The following is a 23,348-nucleotide window of genomic DNA, read 5'->3' as shown; positions in this document are numbered from 1 at the left end:
GATGAGGGTCCCTGAGGGGAACTGGGTCTCTTCTTTCTGTTCGCGAGTACCAGAAGAAGCACACGCAGGGCCAATGGCTTCAGTTATAGCCACTGGGATGAGGCATGATTCCTACAAGCCAGGAGAGAAAGACAAGCCTGGGAGATATTGTCTCAAGGGAGATACCTCTTGGGGAGAGCCAGCTTCCCAAAATTGCCCCCTGTACTAATCTGGTTTTAGTATTCCTCTCAAACAAAGCCAGGCAATATCTTTTGGGCTCTCTTTTCTGCACTAGGCTCATCAGATGGAGGAGGGGACTCTGGCCCAGCAGAAGGCAGCAGGAGTCTGGCTTTGGCTCTCAGTCAAGACTCCTTCCAGTTCACTTGCTCCCTTGTTGCTTTTAATCAGTCAAAGCCCAGAGCTCCAGATGAAAAAGAAGTGGGGAGGGAGAAAGGCTAAACCTCAGTTCAAGTTAAAGCAGGATTATTTATTTTAATTATTTATTCATACCAACTTCCAGCATGGTGCCACATACACGATGGCTGGTATTTAGAATTTCTCAGTCGTGTCTGATCAAAGCTTAACAGTTCCTGGGTCTCTTCACTTTCACAGAATTCTACTTCGGTGGGGTGGGGTGGGGTGGGGAGGCAGGAGTTCGATGTGGGAAATTAATTTGGGCTCAGGGATTAACAATGGTTAAATCTTAGTGTACCTCACCTGCCAGGTAACATGGTATGGTAAACAGTTTTGGTTTTGGCTGGCTGTGCCCTGACCTACCTCTAAGAATTACTTATTCTACATATGGAAAGTTATTAGTCAAGATGTCTGCCCCTCTCTGGCCTGGGGTAATGCATGTGAACCATTAGAGGTCAGTCAGATCCTCCTTCTTTGGAATCTGATATTTGAACAAAGTCATCAAAAGATGGAAACCAACTGGAGCTCATTTGTGATGCACAGTGGTGTAGCCAAGCGACCCCAATGAGGAGGTCCTAGGTCTTGATTCTGTGCTGCTTCTTGCCTATGGCGTCACCCCGGTTCCTGTTTGTTCTTTCCTGGTTTCTGGACCTGATTTCCAGTTGAGCTATTGAAAGATCAGCTGTTTTTCCAGTAAATTCCCTTTTGATTTAGATTAGCCAAGGTCAGTTTCTGTTGCTTGCTACTCAAGGAGCTCTAACTACACCCACAATGAACCTTTGTTTCTCAGAATCCCTTTAGTCACACACAGGTTTCAGAATGGTGCCCTAAAATGGTGCTAGAAGCAAATAAAATCTTTGTGTTGACTTGGACTGTGTTGTAATCATTTCCTACAATTTATCTCCTTAATTGCCAAGTTCATGCTGGCTATTCATTGATTGTAGTTTGTAGCCTGTCTTTTGGTTTCTTTCAGCATTTTTTAGTTCATGTCACACGTGGCCAAAACTCCCCACCCCATTCCTGGGACCAGGCTTGCTTTCCTCATGGTCTGCCGCTTGACAGTCTTCAGGCAGAAGACACTCAGATACCTGCTAGGGAAACACAAACCTGGACAACATTTCTATAAGCCACATTAGAAAAACTATCAGCAAGAGCTTCTAAAATGTTCTTTCTTTTTGAACTAGTTATTTAACTAGTTTGGGAACTTAACCGAAGAAAATTGTGAGAGAAGCATAAAGATTAAGTATATTTGTTACAGTGTTATTTTGTAGTAGCAAAAACCAGAAAACATTTCCCAGCAACAGAGAATCGCTCAAGTAAACAATGATATATTCATATGACAGTGTGTGATGTATCAATTCAAAAATCATGATTTTATAGATTATTTAATGCTGTGAGGAAAATTCTCACAATATCTGTGTACCAGGAGAGAAAAAACAAACCAAGACACAAAACTGTACACACAGGGTAATCTCAACTTTTTTTTTTCTTTCAAATTGGGAAGGACCGCACCAACATATCAGCAGTGGTTAACTCTTGGTGGTGTGATCATGAGTGGGTTAGCAGGCTATACACTCTTTGAAGGCAGGAACTCTGTCTTGCTTAAGGTTATAGCTCTAATTCTTAGCTCAGGTCCAGGCACATAGCTTGCCTTGAGATAGTGAATGAGCTTCTTTATGTTTTTCCATAGTTGTATTGCTAGAGATCAATAGATATCAAAACAGTCCTACTCGAACTTCTCCCTCTTTGTGAAACCTTCACTGATCCTTCCTGCCCTTCCCAGAATCCCCAGCCCAAAATTCAAATCAATCACTCTTAGCTCCAAAAGTTTCTCTTTACACCCTTTATCGGAGTATTGGCTCATCTTTCTTTCTCCAGGAGATGATGAGTCCCTTAAGGGAAACAACTCTAAATCATTTTGTATTCTCAGAGCACTTAGCAGTGTCCAGCACACTGATTCCTTCTAAAAAAGTTTTATTTTATTTTAGATTCAGGAGATACATATACATGCTTGTTACACGGATATATTGCATAAGGGTGGGGGTTGGGCTAGTGTGTTACCCAAATAGTGAACATTGTACTCGATAGATAATTTTTCAAACCCCCAATCCCCTCCCACCCTCTTTGGAGTCCTCAGTGTCTATTATTTTCATCTTTATGTCCATGTGTACCCATTGTTTAGCTCCCACTTATGAAAACATGTGATATTTGATTTTCTATTTCTGAGTTAGTTCACTTAGAATAATGGACTACAGTTCCATCCATGTTGATACAAAGGACAAGATTTCATTATTTTTTTATGGCTGTGTAGTACTCCATGGTATGCGTGTGTGTGTGTGTGTGTATATATAGATATACACACCTGCACATGGTGTGTGTATATATACATATATGTGTATATGTATATACACACATATATGTATTGTGTATATATGTGTATATATACATATATGTGTATATATCTGTATATATACATATATGTGTATATATACACATATATATGCACATCGTGTATATATACATACATATATATACATATATATACACACCATGTGCAGGTGTCTTTTTTATATAATGATTTCTTTTTCTTTGGGTTAATACCCAGTAGTGGGATTGCTGGGTTGAATGGTAGTTCTATTTTTAATTCTTTGAGAAATCTCCAAACTGCTTTTCATAGAGGTTTAAGTAATTTACATTCCCACCAGCAGTGTATAGACATTCCCCTTTCTCTGCATCCGTAACAACATCTGTTGTTTTTGTTTTTAATAATAGCCCTTCTGACTGGTATAAGATGATATCTCAGTGTGTTTTAAATTTGCATTTCTCTGCAAATTAAAACTTTTTTTTCATGTGTTTGTTGGCCACTTGTTTCTTCTTTTGAGAAATGTCTCACATGCACTGCCTAGTTTTTCATGCGGTTTCAGCACATTCAATCTAATTGATGGTCCCTCTGTTCCTGTTACTATAGCATAGTGCACATGGGAGAAAAAAAGTTGATAGAGAAGCCAAATCTAGTGTGTATGTCAGGCTCTCATGGGATTTTGGCTATCTTCAGGTTTCTGGGCTGCAACTTGATATCACAATGGGATGGCATTACACCTGTAAACCATCCCAACGGTCTTAGTTTTCTAGGGCTGGCATACCAAATACCAAAGACTGGGTGGATTAAACAACAGACATTTATTTTTTCACAGTTCTGGAGGCTGGAAGTCCAGGCTCAGGGGGTCAGCAGGCTTCATTTCTCCTGAGACCTCTCTGCTTGGCTTGAACACAGCCACCTTCTCACTGTGTCCTTACATGGCCTTCTGTCTGTGTGCACTCATCTGGCGTCCCTTCTTCTCATAAGGACATCAATTGTGTTGCATTAGGGTCCTACCCTTATGACCTTATTTAACTTTAATTACCTCTTTAAAAACCTTATCTCTAAATATAGTCATATCGCGGGTAGACCTTCAACATACGAATTTTGGGGGAACACAATTCAGTCCATAACATGAAGGGACACAGTAAATTATTAGTTATTGTTTGCATTCCTGTACTTGTAGGTATCAGGGAAAAGAAATAATGAACACAGTGATCAAAATTTTATCCATAAACACTGTCCTGGTCATAAGTTCCAGGATTATACTGTTGTTGCTCTCATATCCCTTTAAAATAATGACCTACCTAGGTAATAGAAGTCTGTGACAACTTGCCTTTCTCCACAGCCAATAACAAGATCTGATTGCATGTAGGTTTTGTTTGTTTGATTGTTTGATGCCCAAGGAAACCTCAAACAAGTCTTTAGTATCATCGTCAACCCACAAAACAGTATTGATTGCAAAGTAATGCACAATAGGTCACTTGTGTACAAGAGAGTGTTCTTTAATCGCAACACCATCCTTTACTGTGGCTAAAGAACAATGAAGTGGTTTGGGAAAGAAGTTGCTACAAGCAATCAGAGGATGGTTTAAGGACATGCAGTAATGCCAGAGTGATGGAAACTATTCTTCAACATTTTCCTTCTCAAATTAATTCCTAGTAATTTCCTTTTTAATCAGTTTGTTCTTTTTGTTTTATGTTATATTATAAAAATAGGGGGAGGGAGAGATAGAAGATAATCTTCTATTGGCTTAGGGCTATTTTATGCCTATATCTATGGTTGCTGGAAGAGGCATAGAGCAAATATTCAAGGTCACATATTTGCCCCTTGCAATTCAAATTAAAATGCACCTATCTTGCAATTTTTGCTTCTTGTTTTCAGCTGGTCTTTGTCACACTATCTCACTATCAAACCAGCCCTCTCCCCACTTCTCCTTCCACCTTAGTTTCAACACTTAAGGAATGAGAGAACATTTCTTGTTCTGATTCATGGTATCACTAGTGCATGCTCTACATGAATCTATCAGCTCTCATTTTCACATAATGTGGCATGTTTACACAATCACCACCCTGCCTGTATGTAGTCTTCTAATTTAAAAGTTTTTTTCATGTGAAAATCATTTCTGAAATACATTTTCTTCGCTGTTTCAAGCACATTAAAAATTTTGTTCCAATCTGTAAGAAGGATTTCTCTGTGTGCAACACTATAAAAACCTCAAGATTTTTATCTTTCTTGAATTGTCTAAAGATAGGAGGAGATTCAATTTGCTAAGGGTCCATGCTTTTGACACAAAGACAAATATCTATGCCTGTGCTATCCTGGTTCACTTAAAAAAAAAAGTCTCTAGAGATCACGGATTCTCCAGATACAGAGAATGAACTACCCAAGTCTTGCTTTCTCCATTAATTTTAGTATGTTCTTTCTCTGATGCTTCACTTCAGAAAAGAGGTATAATTACTACCTTTATGAGTCAGACTCATGGCCCAGCACCTGCTAGAAAATTAAAAAATATCTTCCTCATGTCGCATCACAAAGTGAGGCTCATTGTTTTCACACAGTTGCTGGTGTTCACTCATTTGCCAAAATGACTATATTGGAGGCTTTAAAAGCCATAGCAATAATGAAAAACAATGACTAGAGACATTTCCAAATGTCAATACATAAAGATAGTAACATGAACTTGATAAACTCGGGTTTTCATTCTTTTAAAATTGTTCATAGATTAATATAGGAGAGTCTGTTTCTCCCAGGCATGACAAAGCAGCAGATGCAGGAAGTTCAGAGTTGTTTTCTTAAAACATACCCTAGGTAGTTACTTAGGCATTAGGTATGGAACTTAGTAAATGCTAACTACTTTAGGAGATTCAATATGTTTGAATATATTATTGACACAAAGATTAAAGAACAATTGTAAAACTGATGTCATAACATAACTGTCCTGCTTAGCAGAGTATAATAAAAAAAATCTTTACATAGTCCATTTTTTTGCCTAAATGCTGTATAGAGAGATAAAGGTCAAAATACTGTTGTTCTGCAGACGACAAATACAGTGTTTGATCCCAATGTCAAACAGAAGACAATAAAGATGTCAACTTTCTTGGCTCTGCCATATTTTCCCAGCAACTTCAAAAGGTGTTTCTGTACAAAACTAACTTGAAATTTACTTTGAATGAGGAATATATGCTAAACAGTCACAGACTGAGATACAGTAGGGAGAGTTTCACTACCACTCACTCCCAGCCCAACTTACAACGTTTCTAGGCCTTTGCCATGTGCACTGAAGGGGAAGAACAGAGTGGAGAGGCACTGCATGTCCTTGGCCAGTGGCGACGGTAAACACAATCTCACTTGAAATTTATACAGTTGTCCCTTGGTATCCTCGAGAGATTGGTTCCAAGACTCTCACAGATACCATGTTGAAGTCCCTTATGTAAAATGGCATAGAATCTGCATATAATGTACATACTTACTGCTGTATTTTAAATCATCTCCAGATTTACTTAAGATACCTAATACAATGTAAATGCTATGTGAATACTTGTTATACTGCATTTAAAAACTATATCTTTTAAAAATTAATGCATTGTTAATTTTTTATTGTTTATTTCTTTTAATCACTGGTTGGTTGAATCCATGATGTGGAACCCACAGATACAGAGGGCTGACTGTAGTAGGAAATCTCACTTCAGAATCTGTAACTACAACCTGACCCTCACCTGGCTTTTTGTATGAATGTATATCCCCCACATATGACAAATCAAAAAAGAATTTTAATTGAAGTGGTCTCACAATGTTTGTATAATTAACTGGGAGGGACAAATGCAAATCTTCTCTGGAAAAATGCAATCTCAATTGGGTCTCAAAGAATTCTTATAGATAAGGTTCCAAGGGACACAATTTCACATTGAAATACATATACACATAGTCACCTTTCCTTGAGAAAGATCTAGCCCGCCTTGAGGATGAGCATGGGAAAACAAAGCACCATGAATGAGAACCATCAAAAACAATAAGCAGTAAAATCAGATCCATAAAAATTATTAGACTCAGAATATAAAATAGCAAGTTTGATGTGTTTAAAGAAATGAAAAGTTTACAAGCAAGGAATAATAGTTTTTATAAAATCTAGCACATTGAAGAAAATCGAATAAAGCTTTTGGAAAGAAATAATTGCTTTAGGCAGTAAGATTATGAGAACAGATGCAGGAAGGTCTGAGATGTGAGAAAAAATTGTGAACAAATAAATCAAAAAATACGTTGGGTAAATCTAAACAAACATTGGCTACATGTAAAAATAATATCTAATTTGTGAGATTAAAAAACAATATAGAATTCAAATACTAGCCAAAGTATAATACAAAATGGAAGAAGATGAAAAATTATAAAGTATTCTATGGTTCCTGCATTGTTTGGGTAGAGCATCAAGAAATTAACTTTAAGCAAGCACATTAATATGTCTACAGTAACTCCTAAAATTAAAATAGAGATAATTGCTTCCAAAGAAGCAGAAGGTAGAGGAGGTGGGGAGAGGAATAAACAAAATAAGAAAACAAAAAAGATGGCAAGAGACAGGGCAGAAAGCTAGAAAAATAGAAAGCACATAAGAAGGCAGAAATAAATCAAAGCAAGAAGAACAAAGATAGAGTTTTAAGATCCTCTGCATGATAACAAAACAATGGAATTTTATACACACTCTAAAATCATGAGTGTTAATTTCATACTGCTACTAACAGTGAACAAGTAGCGTAGATGTCCTTTGAGAATAAAAGGCTTTATTCCATAAAAGAAGCTTTAAACTTTTGAAGGCCTGTCTCTCAAAAATGGACGTTTATAGACAGTTTTCAAGAGCACTCTTATGGTTACTAGATTTAGAACATGTTTTTATTCTTGTAAAATTTGGCCTTTGACTTTATCTGGAGAATTTTATCTTGTGAACTGCTGTGTTGTTTGTTAGTTCTCCTTCTCCTTTCACTCCTATATTAATACTTTTTCTCCTTTGTATTTAGGAGGACCTGGTATTTTTAAGGCTAGATATGGAATACCATTTTTTTTTAAAGAAATGAATCAGAAAGTTCAAGACCTCAAGACTTAATATAGAAAGTGATATTTTAAAAAAGGAATGTGGTCTATAATATCGTCCTTCTACAGGATGCTAAATAGCTTCCTAAAGGGTCCTTATAAGATTCCACAGTGGATCCTTTGCATGGGGTTTTTTTTTCTTCGTCCTACGTGCTACTTCTTTATTTTGTTCTGTAATGCTTTTTGCCATAGTTTCTGAGTTCTTTGTTTGTTTGTTTGGTCACCAAAAGGACACAGAGATGTCTTCAAATTTGCTCAGGGTTCAGCAGCATATTCCTTCTCAGAGGCACAACTGGAGGGCAAGATGATGTGCATAGCCTCTAGTCCAGTTCCCAGTTTATTTGTGCCTATTTGCCTAATCCAGGCTTTGCCACTTCTTATCTGTGTCAGTTTGAGTGAGTTGCTAACCTTTCTATAGGTCTGTTTTCTTATCTGTAAAAGGAAACCAGTAAACATACCAACACCACATGGCTCTTTGAGGTTTAAAAGTGTTTAAAGCCCTGAGCACCATACATTGCCCATCATAAATAATGCCTATCAGCTCCTATAATGTTATTGTTACTATACTGCTGCTGCTGCTACTACTGTCGTGTACGCGGAATCTTCCGACATAGCCAACTTCTCTATACATGCTGCTTGGTCTTCTGACATCATTGCTGCACGGACAGAATTCCACGTCCCAGGATCTAACACCACTGCTCATCTCTCCTTCCCCACCACCACTCACACAAACTTTTTTAGCCTTTTTTTCAGATTTGCCATCTTAGAATGTTCCCAGCAAAGTGGCCTTCGGTGCCTTGAGGGGCAGCACCCAGTTGGCACAGCAATGAAGGTCCAGTTTCTTTTTATTATTATTATTTGTTTGTTTTGTTTTTTGACATGAAGTCTCACTCTGTCACCCAGGCTTGAGCGCAACGGCGTGATCTCGGCTCACTGCAACCTCCGCCTCCCGGGTTCAAGCGATTCTCCTGCCTCAGCCTCTGAGTACCTGGGACTACAGGCTTGTGCCAGCACGCTCGGTTCATTTTTGTATTAGAGACGCGGCTTCACCATGTTGGCCAGGCTGGTCTCGAAGTCTTGACGTCAAGTGATCCACCCATCTTGGCCTCCCAAAATGCTGGGATTGCAGGCATGAGCCACCAAGCCCAGCTGAGGTTCTTGTTGATACTCTGTTGCCTTTGGGCTGTGAGTCTTTGATCTTTTTTCATCACAGGGCCTTTTTTTTTTTTTTTTAATAGAGATGGGGGTCTTGCTATGTTGCCCTGGCCTCAAGTGATCCTCCAGCCTCAGCCTCCCAAAGTGCTGGGATTACAGGCATGAGCCACCACACCTGACCCATCACAGGGCTTTTAATGGGATATTGGAAGGGGCTGCCTCAAGGCTTGTTAGCCAGATGTCATGCCATCTTATACTGGAAGTCTATTTACTACTTTTAAAGTGGGAACACAAACTGTGGGAGAAGGCCTGATGCCTGTGAAGGCAGTCCTTTCAACAAGCAAGGAGGAAGTCTTTTTGGTAATGAAGGAAAGCCTCTCAGTGACCTGCAGTGAGACCTTGACCCTAATGTGAGTTGGCTAAGGCAGTATAATTGACCCATTTTTACATGTATTTAGATGTTAGATTTGGGGCTAAATTATCCTCTCAGGAGGGCTAAGACTACATCTAAATACCGCTGAGACAATATCCTTACCATTTGTCCAGGAAAATTCAGAACGTTTATGAGAAGATCTGTATGCTGAAACCCATGGTATTAGGTTTAGAAAAAAGGTTTATGTTCAACATTTAACGGTTGAATTTCAATAGTATATGAATACACATTTCTCGTCATTGAAAGTTTAGCTGCTTTTATATTAATCAGGCCAGAAAAGGCATAAATAATAAAACAATGAACAGTTCATGAAGATTTTGTGATTGAAAAGCAGTCAGGACCATACACTCAATCAGGGCATGTGCCCTTAGACCTAGTTGGACACTCTTCTCTGTGCCCTTTCAATAGCTGTTCTAGTTCCTGGGAGGGGTGGGGATGACTCTAGGAGCCCTGGGTATATGGGGACCATGGACGATTAAGAGTGTGCCTATGAAGTTAGCCTAAGAAACATTTAGGACATCAGTAACTAAATTAAGAACAGCAACATAGACTCTATACATATACACATGACCAGTTTAAAGCATCAAAGTACAAATTACAGATGAAGGCATTTTCAAAGGCCTTCACTACATAATCAAAACAAACTCTAACATTAAGTTGTATGACTATATCTGAATCATCAATAACAACATTAAAACATGGAAAAAAGTTCTCTTTTCATCAAATAGAGCCACCTAGGTGGAGGCAGGCTGAGGGAAGGGAGCATAGCTTCTGCCTTGGATCTGAGGTCTAGGGCCCAACTCCTGGACCTGAGGTACTCTACTGGATTTTGCCAGAAAGTCTAATGCTCTGATGCAAACAGGATTCTGGTTTACCTGACTTGAGAATGTTGAAGAGTGGTTTTTATTTAACATGGAGTCTGTGTACCCTAGGAGTACTTGAAGGAGTTGATGATTGTTAGTTTATAGGGCTTCTGGTATTTCCCTGACATAGATATTCTTGTTTAACTGTAGTGCTAAAAACATGATATTTTAGTATACACTGAAATTTTCTCAGTCCGGATACAAGGTAGAGTGGAGTGATGGGAATAGACAATTTTGGACTAATGATTCTCCTTTTCTATGCCCTGGCTTTACTAAAGTATGCATCTGAGGGACAGTGTCATGAAAGCAAGCCAAAAACAACATTAGCAAAAAATGTTTATTGTTGCAAATGCCCCCTCTGGCAATGCATTTAAATATAAGCAGCTCTTTTCACTTCTTCTTGATATTAATTCCTAGGACACATCATTAGCTGGAAAAAAAATCTTAAATAGCCAAAGAAGTATAGGTTAGTGTCACTAATTCTTTTAAATGTAATTAACAATGTTTTCTTTTGGCTTAGGATGGACTTGGCGATGTGGGCTCTTTTTTGGTTCCATATGAACTTTAAAGTAGTTTTTTCCGATTCTGTGAAGAAAATCATTGGTAGCTTGATGGGGATGGCATTGAATCTATAAATTACCTTGGGCAGTATGGCACATTTTCACGATATTGATTCTTCCTACCCATGAGCATGGAATGTTCTTCCATTTGTTTGTATCCTTTTTTATTTCATTGAGCAGTGGCTTGTAGTTCTCCTTGAAGAGGTCCTTCATGTCCCTTGTAAGTTGGATTCCTAAGTATTTTATTCTCTTTGAAGCAATTGTGAATGGGAGTTCACTCATTATTTGGCTCTCTGTTTGTCTGTTATTGGTGTATAAGAATGCTTGTGATTTTTGTACATTGATTTTGTATCCTGAGACTTTGCTTATCAGCTTAAGGAGATTTTGGGCTGAGACAATGGGGTTTTCTAGATATACAATCATGTTGTCTGCAAACAGGGACAATTTGACTTCCTCTTTTCCTAATTGAATACCTTTTATTTCCTTCTCCTGCCTAATTGCCCTGGCCAGAACTTCCAACACTATGTTGAATAGGAGTGGTGAGAGAGGGAAAGCTGGAGGCATCACGCTACCTGACTTCAAACTATACTACAAGGCTACAGTAACCAAAACAGCATGGTACTGGTACCAAAACAGAGATATAGATCAATGGAACAGAACAGAGCCCTCAGAAATAACGCTGCATATCTACAACTATCTGATTTTAGACAAATCTGAGAAAAACAAGCAATGGGGAAAGGATTCCCTATTTAATAAATGGTGCTGGGAAAACTGGCTAGCCATATGTAGAAAGCTGAAACTGGATCCCTTCCTTTCAAGACGGATTAAAGACTTAAATGTTAGACCTAAAACCATAAAAACCCTCGAAGAAAACCTAGGCATTACCATTCAGGACATAGGCATGGGCAAGGACTTCATGTCTAAAACACCAAAAGCAATGGCAACAAAAGCCAAAATTGACAAATGGGATCTAATTAAACTAAAGAGCTTCTGCACAGCAAAAGAAACTACCATCAGAGTGAACAGGCAACCTACAAAATGGGAGAAAATTTTTGCAACCTACTCATCTGACAAAGGGCTAATATCCAGAATCTACAATGAACTCAAACAAATTTACAAGAAAAAAATAAACAACCCCATCAAAAAGTGGGTGAAGGATATGAACAGACACTTCTCAAAAGAAGACATTTATGCAACCAAAAGACACGTGAAAAAATGTTCATCATCACTGGCCATCAGAGAAACGCAAATCAAAACCACAATGAGATACCATCTCACACCAGTTAGAATGGCAATCATTAAAAAGTCCGGAAACAACAGGTGCTGGACAGGATGTGGAGAAATAGGAATACTTTTACACTGTTGGTGGGACTGTAAACTAGTTCAACCATTGTGGAAGTCAGTGTGGTGATTCCTCAGGGATCTAGAACTAGAAATACCATTTGACCCAGCCATCCCATTACTGGGTATATACCCAAAGGACTATAAATCATGCTGCTATAAAGACACATGCACACGTATGTTTATTGCAGCACTATTCACAATAGCAAAGACTTGGAACCAACCCAAATGTCCAACAATGATAGACTGGATTAAGAAAATGTGGCACATATACACCATGGAATACTATGCAGCCATAAAAAACGATGAGTTCATGTCCTTTGTAGGGACATGGATGAAATTGGAAATCATCATTCTCAGTAAACTATCGCAAGGACAAAAAACCAAACACTGCATGTTCTCACTCATAGGTGGGAATTGAACAGTGAGAACACATGGACACAGGAAGGGGAACATCACACTCTGGGGACTGTTGTGGGGTGGGGGGAGGGGGGAGGGATAGCATTAGGAGATATACCTAATGATAATGATGAGTTAATGTGTGTAGCACTCCAGCATGGCACATGTATACATATGTAACTAACCTGCACATTGTGCACATGTACCCTAAAACTTAAAGTGTAATAATAATAAAAAAAAACAAAAAAACCCAATGTTTTCTTAAACTCAACATTTATAAATAAAATTTTAATCAAATACATTTTATTTGATTAAAATATGAAGATGTATTTTTATCTAGTCTATGAAGATATACTGGATAAAAGTTCTTTGAGGTCTTTTCCCTTGGCACTTATTATTTAATGAAGTAGTTAATATAATTTTATTAGACACTGTTTGAAATGTTCAAAACAGTAAAATCCTCATCTAAAGATGTTTACTTTTTAACTATTAATAAAAAGTAAATAAGATTCTATGTACAGACCAATTCTTTTTGTCTGCATCTACCATTCTTTTCCATTCAATGTAAACAAAATGTCAGATATTGATTCATCTCATCAAGAAATTCATTGTTAATACAATTTAACCTTTGCCTAATATTTATCAAAATTTGTAACATTTGTGTTACAATCTAGAATAACTCTATAAAGTTATGCACGTTTTCATAGTAATTTAAGAGATCAATAAAAGTTTTACAACCATGAAAATATCTTAATAAATTTATTTTGTAAATGCCAATATTTATAACATGCTTGTTATCTTTACAATATTCTTTGTAGCTATTTAAACTTAGAACGAACTATTTCAGATATCAACCTAAAAATGTGCAAAAGTTACATAGTTTAAAAAATTTTGCAGGGTACATTAGAAAAATATTGATTTATAATTCTGGAGCATGGAACACGTAGAGTAAGTCCTTGTGTGATCGGGCCAATCACTGCTATAAATAAGGTCGTAGATTCTTTTCTTCCTAACCTCACCAAAAATACATTTCTCAGTTACTATAGTGAACACTGTGTACTACTTGGAAAAATAAAAAGATTCCGGTCTCGAGATACTATTTTACAGTTTACCAGCTTAAACCTCAACTCTACCATTAAAAAAGTCTTGTAATAGTGAATGAAAACTTGGCTGTGCTGGGTTTTAAGAAATTCTGCTTTAAATCAGTGAAAAAAAGTAGTCACTTGAATCTTAGCAGAAACCTTAATTCCCTAGAAATTTAAGGTTCTGGATAGAAAATGACAACTGTAGAACTCACTCACTTTAAGGAAGACAGAAGACAGAAGGTATCTCTTTAGATTAATGTGTTAGGCCATATCAAGTTCCCTTGGGAGAAAAGTAGATAAATCTGGCAATGGGGCACGACGCAAAGCCAGACGTTCATGTTTTGTAGCAAATATATTTCCAGTGCTAAGTTTTTTTACACAAATGTCCTGTGAAAGGCTCTACTTAAAAATACTTCAATATTCTAAATTATATATCTATCTAATTCTTGGTTTGAATTATTAACTATGAGAATTATTAATGGTATTAACAAATAACCGTACAAGCTAAATATTAGCACTAAATATGCTAATAAGAGGTATTCAAAAACTTTTTAATGGCAAACAAAATAAATCTTTTTCATTATTTCTAAATTCAAAAATTTAAACAAGATGGCCACCCTGTGGTGTCATGAGATGAGCTGACTTAATCCTTACAGACAAGTGAGCATAATGCCTCATTGTGTTAAATATAGATTTTGAAATTGAGAATCTAAATGGATTCTCATTCAGTCATTGTTAGTTATGCCTTTGAAATAAATCCATCTATGTGTAATACTGCAAGTTACAGTGTTATATTTAAGTCATTTAGAACTACTGTCAGGCAGAATAATGGTACTGTCATATTTTCTTCATAATTTTAGTAAGTTATCTAAGCATTCTATGTCTCACAAGCCTCAAAAGACAACCAGCATTACCAATTTTCTTTTGGGAATCAGATCTCCAAGCACATGCTGTTAGGAGATTAGATTTTAGGATTATTCAGTTGCTTATGATCAAAACCAAAATGCTTCTACTGGATTTTTTTTAATAACTTTTTTTTTTTAAACAGTAAGTTCTTTACAGACTCAGGGCTTTGGGTGTTGGTATAAAATATTTAAAGTTTTTATGAATGAATATTTATTTTCTTTAATTCACTAGTTTTCCCTGGAGAGTTATAGATTCAGAGTCAGTGAGTAAAGAAGTAGAATTTGCACGTGCTAGGAGTCAGAGTGTTAAATAGTTCATTATATGCGGGTGGGTCTCAGTGTACCACAGGTTTCAGTTAAACATAAGGGAACTGAGTACAGCAAGGCTATTTCTGTTCAATACTAATACACAGCTCTCAAAAGTGGAATATGCCAGGGCCAGTGGTAACATCATAAGCAGTGCTTTTTAAACTTCAGTGAGTATATGAATCACCTAAGGATGTTATTAAAAATCAGATTCTAGTCACTAAGTGACTAGATAGGGCCGTCTGAGGGCCCCATTGTCTACAGTAAAATTACAGGTTTGGACCAGGTGATGCATCAGGCCCTTCAGAACTATAAAATTATAAATTTTTAAGATAACTCTTATTTTTATGTTAGCTGCTGTCTTCTTTATTTTCCCTCATAAATGGTTATTGAAAATAAAAAGAAGTTTTATTGTGCTGTGTTACTCCCAAAGCTTCCCATTTAGTTGCACTTTGCATTCTTTAAGCCAAGATAGTTATTTCTTTTTAAGGTCAATTTCCAGTCTTTCTCCATAATTCTTAGGACATTTATTGAGATTAGTATTTTCCTTTAACTTTAAGGAGATTTTTAAAATGAATATGGAGTCTGTGGGGTTATTTGTTGCCTAAATAAAAATGTAGTTTCTAATATTTCACGTTTCAGAGAAGCTGTAATATTCTTAAATAGGGGCTGATCCTTTAATTGGAGCCAGTCTCAAAAAACGCACTCCTGCTAAGGCGGCAATGGCTGGTAGTGGTTTTAAATAGCATTTAACAGGGAACAAATCCTTTCCCTTCTCTGAATAGAATTTGAGTCAGTTGCCTCTTGTTTATCCCCAATATCAATATCTTTATTCAGAATTTCATTAACTCTTGCCTGAACTACTGTGTTAGTCCACCAACTAGTATCCCATCTCCAGCCTTTCCATCTCACAATTACTCCAATACACCCCTGCTACAGCAATGTTTCCAAATTTCAACAATGCACACCATGTCACTTCCAGCTGAAAGCCTGCAGTGGGTCCTTATTCAACACCTTCGTGCAATGAGGTCAACCTACTTTTTTCAGGTTCCCACTACTTCCCTTCGCCAAATGTTTTCTACATTTCCCAGAAACAGAATTTGTGACTCTTTTTATACATTTCTTCTACCTTGTATACCTTCTTCCATAAATCCTATCTTCTTCAAGATCCATTATAAATGCCAATTCTTGCTTAAAGTATTCCCTGATTCTTCTAGCAAAAAGGTGAATTCACATAACACCTTGCTGTCAATTCTCTTTTTACCCAATATCCTCTGATGTATATTCTAATTTCTATATATGCTCTCTCCCTGCCCTCTACTGTATAATTCCTGGGAATCTGTATGATGCTTTAATTTTCTTTGTAGCTCTTACAGTACTTTTTCAGTTCCTCATGTCTGTTGAAGAAATGAGTGAATGAATAATACAGATTCAGTATTAATCTATGGATCAAGATGTTCAGAAACTGCAGAAGTTTAAAATTATTTATTAATCTATTATTATTTTGGGCAAATTACTTAATCACTGTGACTCAGTATTCCCACATAGTTTCTTATGGAGTAAGGGATGTTTAGTAAATTTTTTTTACCTAATGAATATAAAGCACTATGCTATATAAATGTTGGAACAGAGGGATATCTTTTGACTTACTAGATCATGGTAAATATTGTCATAGAAAAGTGTATCTCAGATTCATCTATTATGTTCTTAAGAAAATTCTATATGTAAAATTCAGAAAATACAAAGATGATATAATTTATATTTAATATTCTAAAAATGCAACACAATAGTATTGGCTTCACAACGTGTTATTACATAGGGTTAATATTTTCAAGCGGAAAAGTCAAATTCTTCCTCAAAATACCATTGATACCACCTTAGCAATGATACCATAATTGTCTATCATGTTTTGGGGACCATTAAAGGTGTCCTTTGCAGGAGATGGTCTACATTATTTTCCTAAAATATGAAAATAAAAAAGTTTAATAATCTATAGTGACGATAGCATTTGTGAATTTTGAGCACATAATGAATTGATTTCCTGTGCTCCATAAGCCACAACGCAATGGTTAAACATTTTCAGCTGTAGTGTGTTACCTCTTTTAGGATACTAGGTTGATCTACTAGTGCAATAGTGTAAGAGTCATAAGAATTTAAAAAGATAAAACTTGAGAAAGCTAGCTCCATAGTCAAATAAATTAGCAATAATTGATCTTAAATATGACAAAAACTTTCAGACTAACAGAACATTAAAATATCTTAGTCTTACATAATTTTGTGTTAATGTCGTCCAGTCAATTCCCTTACCAGAAAATGTGACTTTTAAGTAGTTCTGACCAACTACAAATATAGTAATTTAATTCAATAAGACTTTTAAAAATTGTTTGAGAATTCTATGTTAACTTAGAAGAATTCTCCATCTTTGTCGATGAATACCAGTTTAAGAAGAAAACCAGAGGGTTATACTTCTCTAAGGAATATTTTCTTTGATATCTTTTCTCTTAACACTTATAAATCCTTCCATGGCAAGTCATGGCAAATATCAATCCATGGAGACATTAAAAGTATTAGACTAAATATCCATTATATGCACTTGGAGCTTTATTTTTTCATCCTACTCACTACTTTCCTAAGATTCCTTATAACTGTCTCATGCCAGGAACTTATTTATCAGTGAGAAAATCAAGAAAAGTTTGAATGTGTTCCTAACCTGTAGGTTACATACTATAATGCTATTTTTTTTGTTGTTAAAGATGTCTTTCTTTAAAGGCAACATATCTTAGTCTTCACCATTCAAATGGTCTAAGGTGAAATAAATGTTAATATGACCTTTCTGTTTATTCATGGAATTACTTCTCTGACATATTTGTGGAGTATAATACAACCTCATTGCAGATCATGATTCTATTCTCAGAGTGATTATTTATAGAAGTACTCATAAGGCAAAAATGTAATAGCAAACTGAGAAATCAGGTTTTGCAGTAATAGTCTACATCACCATTAGAAAAGCTTATTTCTAAAGTACAAATTTAAATATGTTCGTAATTTAGAAAAAATGAAGAAACCTACTTTATCCCCATGGTTCCTGAAGATACAGACCCACTGTATCTCCATGAGCTGAAATTGCAAGACTGTAAAAAGCATGTATAACCCTATAACAAAGACTGTTGCACACAATAATCTCTTCTGTTTTCACTAAAATTTTCACCAGATTTTGCCATTTTCCTTATGTCATGAGTACTCGTAATTTAAACATGCAAACAACAGATCAGAGACCCTAAGGTCCAGTGTAGTGGTCACCTGTTGGCATTATACAAGATGATTTTAGAGGGTGAACCGACTAACACTTTTTGTTGTTGTTGTTGTTGTTTTGAGACAGGGTCTCACTCTGTTGCCCAGGCTGGATGGCAGTGGCACAATCATGGCTCACTACAAACTTGACCTCCTGGGCTCCAGGGATCCTCCCAGCTTACCCTCCCAAGTGGCTAGGACTACAGGCAAGCACCACTACGCCTGGCTAATTTTCATTATTATTTTTTGTAGAGTCAAGGTCTCCTTATGTTGCCCAGGCTGATCTCGAACTCCTGGGCTCAAGCAATCCTCCTGTCTTGGTCTTTCTAAGTGCTGGGATTATAAGCGTGGAGCCACCGTGCCCAGCGAAGATTTCTTAGATACACATTTATTTCAAAGTGTATAAGAAAAAAACAGTGAATCAAACTCATTATAGCTACTTCTCCTTGAGTCAAATTTACTTTTTACATAAATTTCCGGTTAAAAAGTAAGTGCATTTAAGGAAAAATATAAACTACATACAGTGTAGGTGCTATTGACAAAGGTCATGATGGAGGTTTGGGAAGCTCCAGTGAGGTGGAAAATCTGGGGTCAGGTGATTGTGGTTCTGGTTCTAGTTGTTACTAACTAGCTGTACTACCTTAGCCAAGTCACAATCCCTTTGGGCATCTATTCCTTATCTGTAAAATTACGGTTGGGGTGACTTCTAAGATTCACCCAGTGCCATTCTTCAATGATGTTGTGCTCTCTTGTCAAAGGCCATTACAAGGGATGCCAATCTCTGCAAAACAAAAGTAAGCATTCAACTCTTAACACAAGAGGCCATACTTAAACTAGTCAGGCAAATCAGTGGACCTAATGTGGAATTTTTTTGAGGTTGAGATACTCTATTAATAGACTAATGTTTTGGAAGACTGGAAATAAACTTGATTTTGTTTAGTAACTTTACATCTTTTGCACATGGAAGAGATCCCAAATACCTTTGAATTATCTGATCAATAAGATGGTCAAATAGCAGAGAATTTTATGTAGCATATTTTAAATGTGTTACTATTATTCTAATATGGGAATAGGAAGGCTGGATGTTCATGATGCAGTCAGATGGAGTATTTAAGTAAAGTTAGTTTTTGAAGGAAAATACACTTCTATTAGATGGAGAAAAACATAGATGAACACTAGACTAAGGCAAAGAGTTGTGTTTTAAGAAACAGGAAGTGTCTGCAGGTTTAAAATAAAATAGATGATCTGGCTTCTGGTTTTACTTTTTCACTCTGAAAATAGAAAACATGTTAACCAGTTACCCATTTTCAGGGGTAATAAAATTTGAATCCCAAATTAGCTCTGTATAACTTTACTAAACTGTCTTGAATTAGTTCTTTTCCCAATGGTTCGAGAATACAAGGTCAAATAAAGACCTAACTCTAAGTACCAAAAAGCACTCATCGTAGAAAATATCTATCAATATGGTCAGGTTCTTTGTTTACTAAAATAATCTACATAATTTGATAAATAAACTACCATTTCCTTGAATTGACATTACCATCTCTTTTTCTAGAAGGTCCCCAGCCACTCAGAGAAGACTGTCTTCCTGAAGGTTATCTATCATTAACTCTGAGCTAGCCTAAAGAGAAATTAGATTAACCAATTAGATTGTAAGGTGAGGAAAAGACGCTTTTGATTATGATGATGAGCTCTGCAACTACCTGAACTAAGCATTTTGGAGATTATCTAATTTTAATTAGATAAAGTACTTTTTTTTCTGTTTGGAATACTTATTACATCGATTTAATCTATTCAGCTCAACAAACAAATGAACACATACCAACAAAACTCAAACAATCTATTTTTTTGTGGAAATATATCTGCTTGTAGTGGCGCAAGAAATGGAAAAGATGTTATGGGTGAAAAATTTTACCTGTGATCTCTAAAAGGCTATGTTCATAGAGCACATTCCAACATAAATATAGAAATCAGACCTCTGGAATACCAACAACTTAATGATCTGTTACTCTATCAAAACCCTCTTGAAAAATAAGGCTTCACAATTTTCCAGCTTTTTACAGTCTTTTGTTAAATATATCTATAGGTATGCCTTCCTGATCTGTGAAAATAATTTTATCTTTGTCATTCTCAGTTACAGTGAATTCCTGGCACTCTCTGAAAGAGCGTGCACGCTGTGGGGAGCTTCCTGCTCATCATTTTGGATCATTGCTGACTCCGCCTTCTCCTAAGAATGGCAGCCAGTCTCTGTCTAGTCTCATTTGCTGAAGATGCTCCACCCCTGGGAGGATGTGGCTGGGGGAGAATGGGCACGCCTGAGCTAACCCTCTTCGGCTTATCTGAGGTTGGGAAAGTGGTGGGTTTTGACACCCCGCGCAGGCTGGGAATTTGGATTCCTTTTTCAGAGTTCAGTCTTGCAAGGCTTCTCTCTCCGTGATTACTGACTGCTGCGGCAGGGGAGGTTACGCTGCCCTTGCTGAGGGAACACGGTGAGAATGGTAAACTTCCACGAAGCTTACTGAGCTCCAGGAGCTGTTCTCTGGCTTGACTCAAAGCCTCTGTCAGTTCAAAGCGTTCTTCACATTCTCTACGCACTGTCTCTTGAAGAAAAGTATTCTGAAAAGAGAGAGGGGAAAAGAAAGCAGACTTAGCTTTAAATAATGTACATAAGTAGATAGTTACTGACAATACAATTTGAGAACTGAACTGGAAATCAGAGGTCTGTATTCTTTGTCTCTACGACACTCTACCTCATGGGACAGACAAGTCAAGAACAGAAATAATCTGTGATGGTGGAAAGAAGTTGAAGAAAGTATTTGGTTCAACCCTTGCAGTTTGCAGATGAGGAGTCAAGAACTGCAGAGATTGAGTGACCTGTCCAGGGTTACTCAGATGTTAGTGGTGCGGCTGGTGTTAGAACCCAGGACTTCCAATACCTAACTTTAGTGGGGTTTCAACTTCTCTGCCTCAAGTCGCAGACAGTATGCTCTGCACATGTAATACTCAATAGTTAATAGCTACAGAGTCATTAAATATATTTTTTATAGTAAAGGTATACTATAATAACATAAACAGGTAAGAGTGCTTGAAGTATAAGACTGAAAGAATAAAAAAATCAGCTATAGCGTTGAAACAATAAAATCAGTTCTCATATGATGCTTTCTCAGTGGAACTTAAATAAGATGCTCATTTGCCATTCTGTAAGATAATATCCCAAAATAGAGAAGATCTTCTGCTATTAATTCCATTCATTCAGCAATCATTTACCAAGTTACTAGAAGCTGTAATGAATACAGTCCCTGCTCTCAAGAAGTTTGTACCTTCGTAGGTTTGAGCAGAACTGCCTTTTATGTCCATAATAGAATCTAGACCCAAGGTGAAAGCTGTGGGGATTAAAATAAGGAAGAACTTTTTAATAGATTTATGTGGAGGACACTGAAGGGTTGAATCTCACTTGACAGGGATGTACTGAAGCAAATTTAAGCTTCAAATGTGTGACTGGACTAGAGATAATTAAGTCTCTTTGAAATTCTGAAATTCTGCATTTCTAGTTGAGGCGTTACCTATGTTTCGTCTATGGAATTCATCAAAATTATTTCAAGTCCCATGGTAAGAATTAAGTCTTGGATCTCTGCAGTGTCCTGACATTCATGTCTTTATGATGTCAAAAATGAGGCTGAAAAGTAAATAATTCAAAGCAGTATCCTAGTAAGTAAACACAAGTAAAATGAGTGTGCTATAGGATTCACCAACTCAAAAATGAATTTCCATTGGGTTAGCTTGTTTGTAAAAACAGCCAAGGCATTCCCAAGTCTGCTTCTTAGTGGAAAACATCCTCCCTAAGGGTTGACTGACTAATCTGCTGTCAGTAGAACTAAATAACAAAGCACCAGGGAAAGTAGTATCTTCCTGTTTTTGAGTTTCTCATGATTATAGACAGAACTCTATTCAATTCCAAATTTGGTAATCAAAATGGAAAAATATGGAGCAATTCCAGATTAGCCAATTGCACAGTAATTTTCTATAAAAGCTGCATTCCTGGGTCTTACAAATACTCATCATTTACATATACGATTTATTTACTACATGACACACATTTTAAAAAAATCATGGGTTAATCACTTGCTTCCAGTTATTTTTATTTTTTGGAGGAATTGGAGAGAGCAAGGATGATGTTTGTGGCTTTATCACCTAGTTCTCATTAACTCTAGTGGAAACAGTTGTGGAAAAGGCAGGGGAGGAGGGACTAGAGAGGAAGATTAACAAGGTACCATGTTAGGTGTCATCTTATTTCCTGCTCCCAACAATTATATCTGACGAATAAAGACACTGAAGCTCACACTGTTACCTAACTTGCTGAGAGTAACTCCACTCCGAAGTAGTAGAGCCCTGCTCACCTTCAGAGCCCTGCTCCATGCTGCCTATGCCTAAATTAGTTGTCTAATTCATTACGTCAAACACGCAGAGACCATTTTGTTCCCAGGACACTGAAAAAAAAAAACACACACACACACACACACACAGCAGGACATTTTCATCTGGTTTTGCCCAGGTTTTCTAAGTTCTATTAATCAAAGTTTCTTCTTTTAAAGTGGGGGAAAGACCCAATCCATTATATTTTTTGTCCACTAGTAGAGTAAGCTGGCAACGTGTTGGAGTTATTAAAGTGGTGTATTAGTCCACTCTTGCATTGCTATAAAGAAATACCTGAGACTGGGCAATTTATAAAGAAAAGAGATTTAATTGGCTCATGATTCTGCAGCCTGCACAGGAAGCTTAGCAACTTCTGCTTCTAGGGAGGCCTCAGGAAGCTTTTAGTCATGGTGGAAGGCAAAGGGATAGTGATGCATCTCACATGGCGGGAGCAGGAGCAAAAGAGTTGGGGGGAGGCGCTACACACTTTAAACAACCAGATCTCATGAGAACTCATTCAGTATCACAAGAACAGCACCAACAGGATGGTGCTAAACCATTCATGAGAAACTGCCCCTATGATCCAAACACCTCCCACCAGGCCCCACCTCCAACACTGGGGATTACAATTTGACATGAGATTTGGGTGGGGACACAGATCCAAACCATATCAAGTGGCTTGGTTTTCAATAAATTAGTATAAAAATATCGCTAATTAAGAAAGCAATGAGAAAGAGTTAATTTTATTTGAATATGTGAGAGA

General features: G+C 37.0%; 1 protein-coding gene across 6 annotated transcripts in view; it reads right to left on the bottom strand.

Annotated features, from left to right (window-relative positions):
• Window positions 1-13,120: 13,120 nt before the first annotated feature.
• The window catches only part of LEKR1 (leucine, glutamate and lysine rich 1), a 228,002-nt gene continuing 217,774 nt past the window's right edge, over window positions 13,121-23,348 (bottom strand). For 4 of the 6 annotated variants that reach the window (XM_054552891.2, XM_002814219.4, XM_063722294.1 and 1 more), the window contains exon 13: window positions 13,123-20,788. In XM_054552891.2, the coding sequence (XP_054408866.2) occupies window positions 20,378-20,788 (411 nt within the window). In that variant the 3' untranslated portion in view covers window positions 13,123-20,377. Of the gene's footprint in view, window positions 20,789-23,348 lie in introns of all 6 variants that reach the window. The other 2 variants (XM_054552893.2, XM_054552894.2) reach the window with 1 other exon arrangement.

Source organism: Pongo abelii, chromosome 2 (assembly GCF_028885655.2).
Source record: "Pongo abelii isolate AG06213 chromosome 2, NHGRI_mPonAbe1-v2.0_pri, whole genome shotgun sequence".
In the NCBI taxonomy this organism is placed as follows: Eukaryota; Metazoa; Chordata; class Mammalia; order Primates; family Hominidae; genus Pongo; species Pongo abelii.
This window is presented reverse-complemented; position numbering and strand designations above follow the sequence as displayed.